Source organism: Corylus avellana, chromosome 6 (genome assembly GCF_965113065.1).
Source record: "Corylus avellana chromosome 6, dhCorAvel1.hap1.2, whole genome shotgun sequence".
Classification (NCBI taxonomy): Eukaryota; Viridiplantae; Streptophyta; class Magnoliopsida; order Fagales; family Betulaceae; genus Corylus; species Corylus avellana.
In genome coordinates, this window is record NC_142495.1 from 28121180 (window position 1) to 28132752 (window position 11573).

Genomic DNA, 11573 nt, shown 5'->3' on the forward strand with positions numbered 1-11573 from the left:
GAAAAAGGGGGGAAACGTCGATTTTTTTTTTTTTTTTACTTTTTTGTTTAATTATCTAAACGAAGCGGATTTACTTTTTTTTTTTTTTTTTTAATGGTGGACACATGTCGCGATATAACTGGCGATAATGTGGACGTCCGTTAGTTGGGACTGGCGGAAGCTAACGAAGGTAATGATTCCGTCTTTTTCCATAGGTTTGGTACTAGATTTGTCATATTTTAAAACTTAGGAAAAAAAAAATTTTTGAGATACCAAAAAAGTTATTAACCCTTAGAATAAAGTTGTCCCTAAAAGAATACCTTCTTAAGGTTATGGTTCCGTATGAACACAATAATTTGTTCATAGATTTGGCTTTTACGATGGCCGTAGGTTTGTCAATGCATAGCTTTCGGCATGCAAGGCAGGAACTTCGTTCTGTTTCCCACCTAAAATTTTAGTTCCACTCCGTCAGTATGTTTTCTGTCATTACATGAAGTTATTAGAATCCAAATTCCTTGGATGCTTTCGGTTAGTCTTAAGGAAAGATGAGTTGTGGGGCCAACTTATTCTAGAGAGGTGGGTTGCGGGCTTACCTACTCGAGGTAGGAGGGCCCTATACCTTAAACTGTCTATGTTGTGGCCCATTTCTTTGCAAGAGTTACTGCAAATATGTGTAATTCTAACCGCCAATTGCATGGAATACTTATTCAAAGTTGTTAAGTTTATTGAAAAAGAAAAAGAAAACAAAAAACAAATGCACATTGAGCTTGACCAATTCATGATGCTAACGAAGGCTTTTGTGGGGCAACACAAATTTTCTAAAACTAGCCTCAGCCCGTTCCATCATCAATTGGAATTGTCACTTATATAAGTACTTGGATCCGGCCCAAAAAGCTTATGTGGTGCCTGGCCTGATTAGCCTAAGTTTGGTAGAATCATAGGCTCTTGCCTAATTTAATGAGTCATACATATTATATTTTTATTTTACAATTATCTCACAATATTACAATATTGATGTAGCAGTCTCAACTCACTATTAGATTAGTCATTGCTAAAATAATAATAATAAAATTTAATATTTTATTAATACTGTCATATCAATATTGTGAAATAGTTATAAAATACAAATATGGTATGTAATATTATAGGAAGTACCTAGAGGACATAATTGGTCCACGGGTATGCACCATGATGATACTCTATAGTATCTATTATTGTATACTGTAAAATCACTAATAAGGTATATTGAAGAAAACCCATGAATTGAGCCTTACAAGTACTTGATAAAAAAAAATTAACGTACATTGACACATGGATTATGTGTTCGCTTAAAGTCGCTATGGTGGTATGGGTGTTGACTAAATTCCCAATCATAGTGAATTGATTCCATTCATTTGAAATATTGTGATACGAAGCCACCCCTAATATGCTATCATTGGGAGATCCTATGGTAAAAAGGGTGTGGTCACATAAAGTGACAAGCGTGTGCACACGTGGGGCTATGTCACAATTTGCACCGATCTATAGGTTTTACAAATGAAAGGTTAATTTGGAGAAAAAAATTTAGTACCAAGGTAAATCATGTCTAACTAGAAATCCTATCGACTACTATTATAGTGTGCTCAAGTGAGCGATGAAGGAATGTGATGGATGATCACATCATAATAGTTTGCATCCTCACATACCATAAATTCTCATGGTGATAGGTTTCTCATGGGAGATGTTTATTCACCATGAACAAACACAAGCACGACCCTTTCAAGGGTTGTATCTTTTAAACAAATGTAACTCGTGTAAGAGTTATACTTGTTATGAAGAGACAATGATCATCTCTATTATTTAAAGTTGGTGTATCTAGTAGTGTATATGACTTTATATTGTTTAAATATTTATTCATTTTATTTGAAATGATTTTTATGAAGATCACATTCCATATAGTTTACTCTCAATTTCGGTTAAATATTTTATATATTAGGCTTCACTTATTGAAAAGAGTTTATACTTATGCTGGGAATTTGAAAATATTAATTAAATAATTCTTTTGTGATAAGTAGTGATTTAAAATTTTGAATTATCTTAGTTTTTATGAATCGCAGTTGGATTTATAATTATTGTTGTTAGTATAAGTGTACTGTGCTGGCCATTTGCCACTAAAAAGCTGGTGGTAAGAAAGAAAGCATACACCTTTGAAAGCGTATTCATTATAACACAAAACTAGAGGCTAAGAAGCCATTTGAAACAGAGTAACATCATAATTAATGTTTATCTAACATCCTTTGAAAATTTCACCCAATACCTAGAAAAAGACCTAGAATGAATAAAGGCAGCTCCCATCATCACTCCTAGCAGTTGGATCAAAGTTTGCTGCATTTCGATCAGTACAACCTTCAGGAACAGGAAAATTCACTTGCTGGGCTGCTTGGCCTGCACCAAAAGATGACAAAAGCTTAGCAGAATTCCTTTTTGCTCTTAATTATGTACATTCTTATTTCATGAGGGATTCTTATTTTAAGCTGAGTAACATCCGCTTCATAAGACGTGGTTTTCAGCTAAATACGCTATCTCATGGGTAGATATACCATAAGTTTGCGAAAAGAAGAATCCAAACCTCCCATCAGGGCCTCTAGGATCAAGGAGCTAACCGTAGAAACTTCCACTCTTAATAGCATCCTGGTTAGCATCTCCAAGAGCAGCCTCACTCAAGTACTTGTCAGCAAGTTGGACTCTCTTCACATTCTCTTGCTCTTGGACAAGCATGTTTCCGTACTCCAGGAGCTTCTCCAGGGTCATCGTTGGCTGCTCGAATGTTGGGGGTCCTTCTTTTGAGTTCACAAGTTTCTTCCCAATTCCATCTACCCCAACACCAGAAATCCACTTTCTCACTTCATCATCATAAACTCTGGCCCTCAGGGCACCGAAGAAATCTGCAAAATCATAGCAAACAAAATGACCATTTTGGTGACAGACAGATCGACTGTTAAAAGTATTAAGAATTACTAGCTTATAACCTTTAATTTTAAAATTTAAACACATTATTTTTCATTATAAGACATATAAAAATATATCTCACCTCTTTAAATAAATAAAAAATTACATCTTTATTCCTATAAGTATATCTGATTTAAAATGAATAATATAGAGAAAAAAAATTTAGCAAGAAGAATACATGGATTATAACGTAGTTAACGCAATTAATGACATGTGGATTATATTGAAATATAATTAATGCAATTAATGATGCTAATTAATGACCCATTTTTTAATTTTTTTAAAAACCGGTTTTATATATATATATATATGATAAGAAAAGTTTGTTGGTAGTGGGAAGAAGGTTACCGATTGATTGGCCAGGGAAGGTGTCAACAAGTTTGACAATGTCATCAGGAGAAACGTTGTCATTCCGGAAGATCCCTTTGCAGACACCAACGCGGTCGTCCCTTGTAGGTGCCCAGTAAAACTTCTCCATACGACCATCACGGATGAGAGGGGCATACAATGTTGAGAAGTCGTTACCGGTGACTATGATGGGAACACGGGGGTTGTCTTCCTTGTTGTACATGCCAGGGAGCTGGACATTTGTCGGGTTATCAGCTATGTTCATCAGAGTGGCATTAACCATCTGGTTGTTCACTGTGTATTGTGTGGTTCCACCAAGCCTACCAGCTCCTGCGTCCAGATCGTTTATGAAGAGGGCACACATTTTTCCCTTCCTGATTATATCAGCTGCCTCTCTGTACCTTTGCCTGATCAATTTCGCTGGCTCCCCTGCGTTCCCACTTTCCAATTCTCCAGCACTCATCATGATGGGGCTGAAATTTCATTAATTTGCAAATTAATTAGATCAAAGTGCAAGAAACTAAATCATATCTTAAAAGAAGTTAAAAGAAATATGAAATAACTAACTTGATTCCCATCTTGGCAAACACAAGCTCACACTGGAAAGATTTTCCCTGTCCTTTACCTCCCCAAATACCAAGGATGAGAGGAACCTGTAATTAATAAAGTTTTTTAAAAAATTGTTCACTTTTCTGGTAATTTAACTTAACTTAAAGGTCAAAGTCAAAACCATTTTCATGTACCTTGATGTTAGGCAGGGTCATGAAGTTCTTGGTGATGTGAACAACAAGCTTGTCCATGAAGGCAGGTGCAATGTAAAATCCATCCATGTTGTTGTCCAAGTTGTACCTAAAGCATGATCAAATAGAATTTTATATATATGCAACCATTATCTGAATCAAGAAAGAACTCGCATACATGTATAAATATGTATATGTATATGTATATATAGTATATAGTATTAGAATATAAATTAAATTGATCCCTTCTTACTAGTTTAAGGTTTTGGAATAAGAGGTGATTTAAACTCTTACTGGCGAAGTCCAGTGCTGATGTAGTCGTAAGAACTCATGACAGCATAGTGAGTTCCAGTTCCGGAGGGAGCCTGGAAGAGTGAGTCAACCATACCCTTTCCTCGGGTGATGTCTTGCTGGTCATCGGATTCGTCGAAAGCAAGGCCTTTCCATTTGTCCTTCTCTGTCTGATGCTTCCCTTCTTCTTCAACCACTGCAACAACCTTGAAGCTCCCATTGGAAGCCTTTGAGTTGCTAAATCTTGAGCTCACCTTCTTCAAGCTGCTTCCCAAGAAGGCTGAGCTTGGAACTGAAGCTCCACCGCCAGAGCTATTCAAGCTCAGCTGCACCAACACAATTTAATGTGTCTCAATCTTTATCAAAAAAGGAAGGAAAAAAAAAAAGAAACAAAGAAAGAAAAAAACACCCTTCTTTTTCTTCTATATATATATATATATATATATATCATGAGGGAGGAGAAATTTTTGATGAAATAGATCATATGCAATGAGTGAAGACTTGAAATGGCGGGAAAGACACAAACCGGTGCTCGGTTGACGGCTCCAATGGTGGGGACGGCTGCAGCCATCGAAATCCGGTACCCTACGGCAGTGAGAGCTGGTGGGGGAGTTGCAGAGTGCAGTGCTCAGGCAGCCAATGGAGAGAGAGAGAGAGAGAGAGAGAGAGAGAGATTTCTGAGGAGAGGAATTGAGGGAACTGGTGAGGACTTATAGTAGTTCTGTTGAGTGTACAGAAATTGATATCCAGAGGATTGGTTTTTGAATTCTTAACGGCCACACAATCAAGATTGGATGACTTACACGTGGCAAGCAGAGGGTGCTTAGACGTTGAGTCCTCATTGGACCCTGAGGCTAGCATTTACGCTTTTCTCTTCTCCACTTAAATTTGGGCCAATTTATTACCACACGCATAAAAAAACAAAAGGCATTATTCTCAATGTTGTATTTTTTAAAAAGAAAAAGAGAAATATAGATGAGGTGAATAATATGTTTGTGATTTTCATGACTCTGCTTTCAATTATTTGAGGTGCATTTTGTTTTGAAATGGGCTGCTATGGGTCCCATAATGGATGCCCGGATTTGGAAGGTTTATAATATAATTCCTAAAATATAAAAATGTCTTCTTCCTTTTTTCCTTGAAAAAAAAAAAAAAAAAAGATTATCAAGAGGAGCTAAAAAAGCTTGAATAATGGTCGGTCCTAATTTTTAAGTCGAAATTTATATATAAGGAAAATTTTTAACTAAAAATATTTATAACCGAAGAGGGGGGGAGGGGTCATATTTTGTCCATGTTGACATCTGTTCTTAAAGCACGTAATTCTCACATGCATTTTTTTAAAAAATGTATTTGAGAATTTCATGTTCTATTATTTTTATTAAAAATAAATGTGAGAATTAAATGTTTTTAGGACAAATATTAGTTTAATAGGCTGAATTAAAAGAGTCTTTCACCGACCCAACCGGAAAGAATTACTCTAGCATATTATGCTTAAGAAATTCAAAAAACTTTGGTTGGATTAATGTTGGATGGTTTTTGCAGAAAATAGTGAGGCTATTTGCCAACCAACTACCCTTCAGTTTCCTCCTCGTAGCCCTTTCCTCATTCATTTTTTTAAAAAAAAACTACCCTTCAGTTCTCATCACTAGTATTCATGTTACTATTTTGTTTTGAAATATATTTTTGAGATGATTTACTAAAAGCAATTCCACCAATAACTTCTGGTTAGAATGATGTATATATATAAAAATAAATAAATAAATAAATAAATCAAAGTGAATGCGTAATCCATTAATTAAAGATGAGTATTTGGGCCTTTGAGAAGAAAATAAATGCATAAGTGAAAAAAAAAAAAAAAAAAAAAAAAAAATTAGTACACATAAAACTTAATGTAGAACTTGCCGAATATGAAATTAATCTAGGAATATTCAATTGCTAATGAAATTCAGCTATGAAGTTAAAAGTTCGGGTCCACAAATTTAAAAAGCATGGGGGTCACATAGTATTACGAAATAATAGGTTACTTATATTATTGTTAAAAAAATCTCTTTTATACATTCAATTAAACATTTGATATACAATCTTAAAATATTTATCCCCAATTTCTTTTAGACTATATACAATTATAATGGATTATGATTCTTAAAAACTAAACAGACCGAATTTCACAAAAATTCAAGTAGTTTAAGATAAGCAAGCCGTAGGACTCACTTATTTTGAGCAAGCAGGCTCGACACCATAGGCTACTCAAGGTTGGTATACCTCGCGGCTTTCTTTAAGAGCATTCATAGTTGATAGTAGGCTAGCCAAAATAGCTAAAACCCTAAAATGGAGAGAAAAGGCACTCCATTAGGCTCACCAAAGTGGTGAATATTTTGTGAGCGTGAGCAGTGCTCACCGAATTCAGTGAGCATTGTTCTCTTATCAAATCAAGAAAACAAAACATTAAACTATATGGGGAAGTCAGAAGTGTGATATGATTGTTAGAAAAAAGAATAAAGAAATCTTTAAAAATAAATATTTAAATGGAATAATGAAGGTAGATAAGCTAAAATGCTAATCTTGATGTATATATTTGAAAAAGTAGGTGACTAAAATAGAGAAATGTGATTGTTTATATATATATAGTAAATTTAATGAATTCTAGGATATTCCTATCTATTAAGAGCTTTTTGACAAAAGCTTCATTTTTAAGCTTTTGCTAAAAATGCGTTTTTGCTATTTTTAGGCTTTTTACACCTTTAAAAGCACTTTTAATTTTTTTTACCAAACAAGTATTTTTTTTTTCAAACAAACTTTTTGAGTGTTAAAAGCACTTTTAAGTCTCTCAAACACAATCCCAAACAAGCCCTAAGTACAGCTCGAAACCCATAACTTACAATCAGATTAAGATTCGATTCACTTGACTCCTCTCACAATTAACTGCCCAAATTATCATCAATGCAGACAATTCAGACAGTTAATTGCTAGGAATCTGAATCCCTCACAATTGGCTCACATATTTGTCTAAACTGGGCACAGAGTCTCCAATCGTGCAAGCCCACGCTAGGCCTTCTGTGCCCACTCCTTCATTGATCCAAAGGTTGCGCTCTACAAAGTAGGCCTTTCCTGCCCATGGGTCCCCACGCTATGCCTTCTGTGCCACTCCTTCATTGATCCAAAGGTTGCACTCTACAAAGTAGGCCTTTCCTGCCCATGGGTCCCCACGCTATGCCTTCTGTGCCACTCCTTCATTGATCCAAAGGTTGCGCTCTACAAAGTAGGCCTTTCCTGCCCACGGGTCCTCTTAACTCCATTGATTAGGCCTCCCATATTACACTTGAGATTTTACTCACAAACCAAACAATATCTTCACCCATCTGTGAGCCTACGGAAAACGATCGAGTAGTATACTTTTCTTTCGGCTAGAAACAAGCCTCGTTAAGATGCCATACAAATTGGACAAAGAAGAGCGAAACAGACATATATGACAGGGCAAGACAACTACTGAAAGCACATTCTTAGCAGTTCAAATCCTCTGCAAATTATGCAAGAACATCATGATTTGAGGGGGGGGGGGGGGGGGGGGGGAACGGGCTCACACCCATGAAGTTTAGGCCGTAGAATTTTGTGTGTCTAAAATTAACTACGGTATTTAGGTTCACGGGACTGAACAAAACGAAAAACGTTGTTAGAGTCGGCAAAGCCTAGAATTGCAGATGGAACAAAGTGATAATTGATTCATGATAAAGAAAGGCACTTTCATCGTTAAACTCAAAAGCCCAAAAGCTACCTTCCCACCATCCCTCGAAATTCCCTTTCTCATGCATATAATTTCGGCTAAAAACAAATATTTGTACATCTGAAATGACAGAAAGCTAAGCTCATATTACTGGAAATGGCATGCTGTCTCCCAACTCTCTCTCTCTCTCTCTCTCTCTCTCACATACACACACACACACACATTAGCCCAATTCCGCTTTACTCCTAGAGCCATGCATGAAGTTTGCTTTACTTCTAGAGCCATGAAGCATACAGATACATAAAAGTTTATGCACTTAAAAAAATGTGTTGCATGAGAGGTGCGGTGCGGGAGCCTCTGTCTTGGACTTGATAGAATTGGAAGCATGCTGATTGAGGCCTTTTGTTCTATTGGGAAGACAAAAGGGGGGGAAGGGGGGGTCAATCACCACCCACCCATGCATAAATTAAGTGGCCAACAGCCAAACCTGATCTAATATGCCATTAAAATATGCCAATAATGAAGAATGAACACACTAGTGTAGGATTTAAATATGCATATTTATGGAGAATTAGTAACATCCAGACAAATAGCCGCCATCCGTAGTGACCATGTTTTGAGCATAATTGTCCAACCCTATCCTGATTTTGACTGAAAGTAAAAATTCTATGCTACAACATATTTTTTTAATGTAATTTCTGGACTTGTTAAGCTGCAACCATTGCTGGAGCCACAGAGAGAGAGGCCTAAGATGCGGTTACCTAATTAACCTCTTCTGCAGTATGAGTGGGAATAGATCTAAACTGCCTTAAAAGTTTCTTTGTTTTGAGCTTATTTAGACTTTCCTACCACAAAGAACAAACACTACTGAAAATGCAAGGAATCATCTGGTGTGCCATACTTAACAAGGCTATTAACAACTAAAAGCTTCTTAGTTGCTGTCGATTTTATAAGTTTTTTAAAGTGAAATCCCCTTTATCGTTTTCTCATCATCCTTTCACTCAAGAGTGAGGAACTTTAATTCATAATAATTGCCAAAAGGGAGAGGCAGCATTTGTACTTGCTTGAGACTGTATTATGTTAACATACTTTTAAAAAATTATTGCTCTTTCATGGCCCAACTTATGACAGTAATGATTAGGTATTCAGCCATCACATAATTTTTTTTTAGTTGAATAAAGCCCTTAAAGGCCAGAATAGTAAAGGTTACCCAATTTAAGAATGACCATGTAGGCCACAAAGGAGACCTGAGAGGAACATATACTTTTAACCAAAAGTAAGAATGTCCTTTGGGGACAACAAAACAAACTTCTAACCCATGTAAGTCACGGCTATAAAGAATAAATCTCAACTACTTCTTAAACAAATCAGTCCAAGTGTTTGTACTACTGAAAACCCAATTATCACAGATAAGAAAGCTCAGGACAATGACTGGGATTGGCTCTTCATGTGGAGCGTGCAAGTTCCTGAGGAGAAAGTGCACCAGTGAATGCGTGTTTGCTCCTTACTTCTGCTATGAACAAGCTGCAACCCACTTTGCAGCAGTGCACAAGGTGTTCGGTGCAAGTAATGTTTCCAAGTTATTGTTTCACTTACCAGTACACAACCGAAGTGATGCTGCAGCCACCATTTCTTATGAAGCTCTAGCTCGGGTGCGGGACCCTGTGTATGGTTGTTTTGCTGATATCTTTGCACTCCAACAACAGGTTTCCATGCTGTTACTTCAACTTTTCTCCAAAAACCTGTAAAATCACACTGAAGTTTGAATAAATTAGTTAACCAAAGCGATACACTGTTTACCTGGCCTTGCAGGTTGCCCACTTACAAGAGGAGATTGAAATCCTTGGGAGCCAAATGGCTAATTTCGCAGTTGGTGTTGCTAGTTGTGGAAGTTCTCAAGCAACTACCAACCCATCTAATGGATTACAATTCTCATCGCAACATGATGTGATACACACACAATACTATCAAAATCAACAAGCTGCACTACTTTCCCATACAGAAAGTGCAACTCCCAACCAAGCCTTTGATACCCAGATGGATATACCGCTCCATCCTCTGTATGGATGGGAAAACCAAAACTTATTTGATGACTCTGGCCAAAATCTCTTAGAGAGCATCCTTGAGGGAATAGAAGAAGAGAACTTCACACGTTACCCATGGTTGTACAACAGTACCGATGCCAAAACTTGAGGGAGTTGCAGTCTCTGCATGAGAAAGTACTGAATGGTTTCGAAAGAACAGAAAGCTTGTGTTATGACTCCTTTCGGCTTCCTTCAGATGGTAACAAGTTTTGTACTAGGCTTGATTTTGCAATTTAAGCTGGTTTTTGAGGTGTAGGCATAGCTTATTCTAGTTTAAACCCTTAATAAATATCCTTCTCTTGTATACATTTGACCTCATTCCTTCACTTAACAACAAATCATAATTCAAACTTTAACAACAGCAGCTCAAAAAGTTGTCGCTAGCGAGCATAAACGACTTTAGTCATCACGGATGATCGTCATTAATGCTCTCCTATTATTGACAACAAAGTTGATCACTAATACACATCAAGTGGTTGCTAATATGTCATCATCGCGAATATTTTAACAACATTAGCGACGACATCGACTTCGTTGTCGTTGCAGATACATATAAATTCTTATTTAATTTTTTAAATTTAATATAATACCTAAATTAAATTTTTAAATATATAAAATCTGTAATCAAAACATTCATAAGTATATTATTCAATTATTAGTAATCTAAACATTCATACTACAAATTGTAAAAAAGAATACAAAAGTTTTCATACGAAATGGAATATTTACAATTTTACACTACGAATATTACAATGCCCAACAAAATATGTTAAAAATAGTAAAATAACTTAATAATCTTAATGCGCACATTTTGGTCTCATAAGCAACACACGTGGCCTGTGCATTTGCACCAACACCACCAGTAGTGTACCATAATATATGAACGAAAAGAACCTACTGAAAGTGTGCTATGAGATGGCTGATAGACTCTTCTGAAGTTCCATAAGCACTTGTATCATATCAGATAAACAATTTGAATCAACCAAGTGTAGAAGGACAATGACACAACTTATCACAAGAAAAGCAAAAAACTGTGCTGCTGCACTAATTTTCAACAAAACATTCAGCAACCAGAGAATAATTTCTCCTCCCCAAAACCATTGTTAGATAATTTCTTCTACAGCCATGTTAAGGCTGTGGCATCGGGAAATACCACCAGGTTTTTTCTCCTTTCTATGAGCAAGGATAAAACTTAAATAAAAACAGAGAGTACATGGGCAGAAAGGCTAGAGACATTGCCACTTATTAGATATTGAACAGAATAATTAAAACGTTCATGGAGAGTTTTGTATTTCAATAAAAATAAAAATAAAAAATAAAAAAGAAAAAAAGAAGCTTAGGACTGACTGGTACTGGCTCTTCATGTGGAACGTGCAAATTCCTGAGAAAGTGCACCAGTGAATGCATATTTGCTCCATACTT

General features: G+C 36.2%; 2 protein-coding genes across 3 annotated transcripts; one reads left to right on the forward strand and one right to left on the reverse strand.

Moving 5' to 3' along the window:
* Nucleotides 1-2144: 2144 nt before the first annotated feature.
* LOC132187759 (ribulose bisphosphate carboxylase/oxygenase activase, chloroplastic) lies at nt 2145-5037 on the reverse strand. Of its 2 annotated transcripts, none has more exons than XM_059602180.2 (7): nt 4873-5037; nt 4350-4672; nt 4059-4164; nt 3883-3968; nt 3316-3788; nt 2622-2903; nt 2145-2403 (listed from the first exon to the last, which is right to left on the reverse strand). In XM_059602180.2, exons 1-7 carry the CDS (start codon nt 4915-4917, stop codon nt 2288-2290), a joined length of 1431 nt encoding a protein of 476 aa, XP_059458163.1. In that variant the 5' UTR covers nt 4918-5037; the 3' UTR covers nt 2145-2287. The 2 variants fall into 2 exon arrangements, with proteins under 2 accessions (XP_059458163.1, XP_059458164.1); XM_059602181.2 differs by having other exon boundaries at nt 2313-2403; nt 2588-2903; nt 4873-5036.
* A 4457-nt stretch (nt 5038-9494) lies between these two features.
* Nucleotides 9495-10751, forward strand: LOC132188563 (LOB domain-containing protein 33). The gene is made up of 2 exons (XM_059603056.2): nt 9495-9773; nt 9880-10751. Exons 1-2 carry the CDS (start codon nt 9495-9497, stop codon nt 10258-10260), a joined length of 660 nt encoding a protein of 219 aa, XP_059459039.1. The 3' UTR covers nt 10261-10751.
* Nucleotides 10752-11573: the final 822 nt, after the last annotated feature.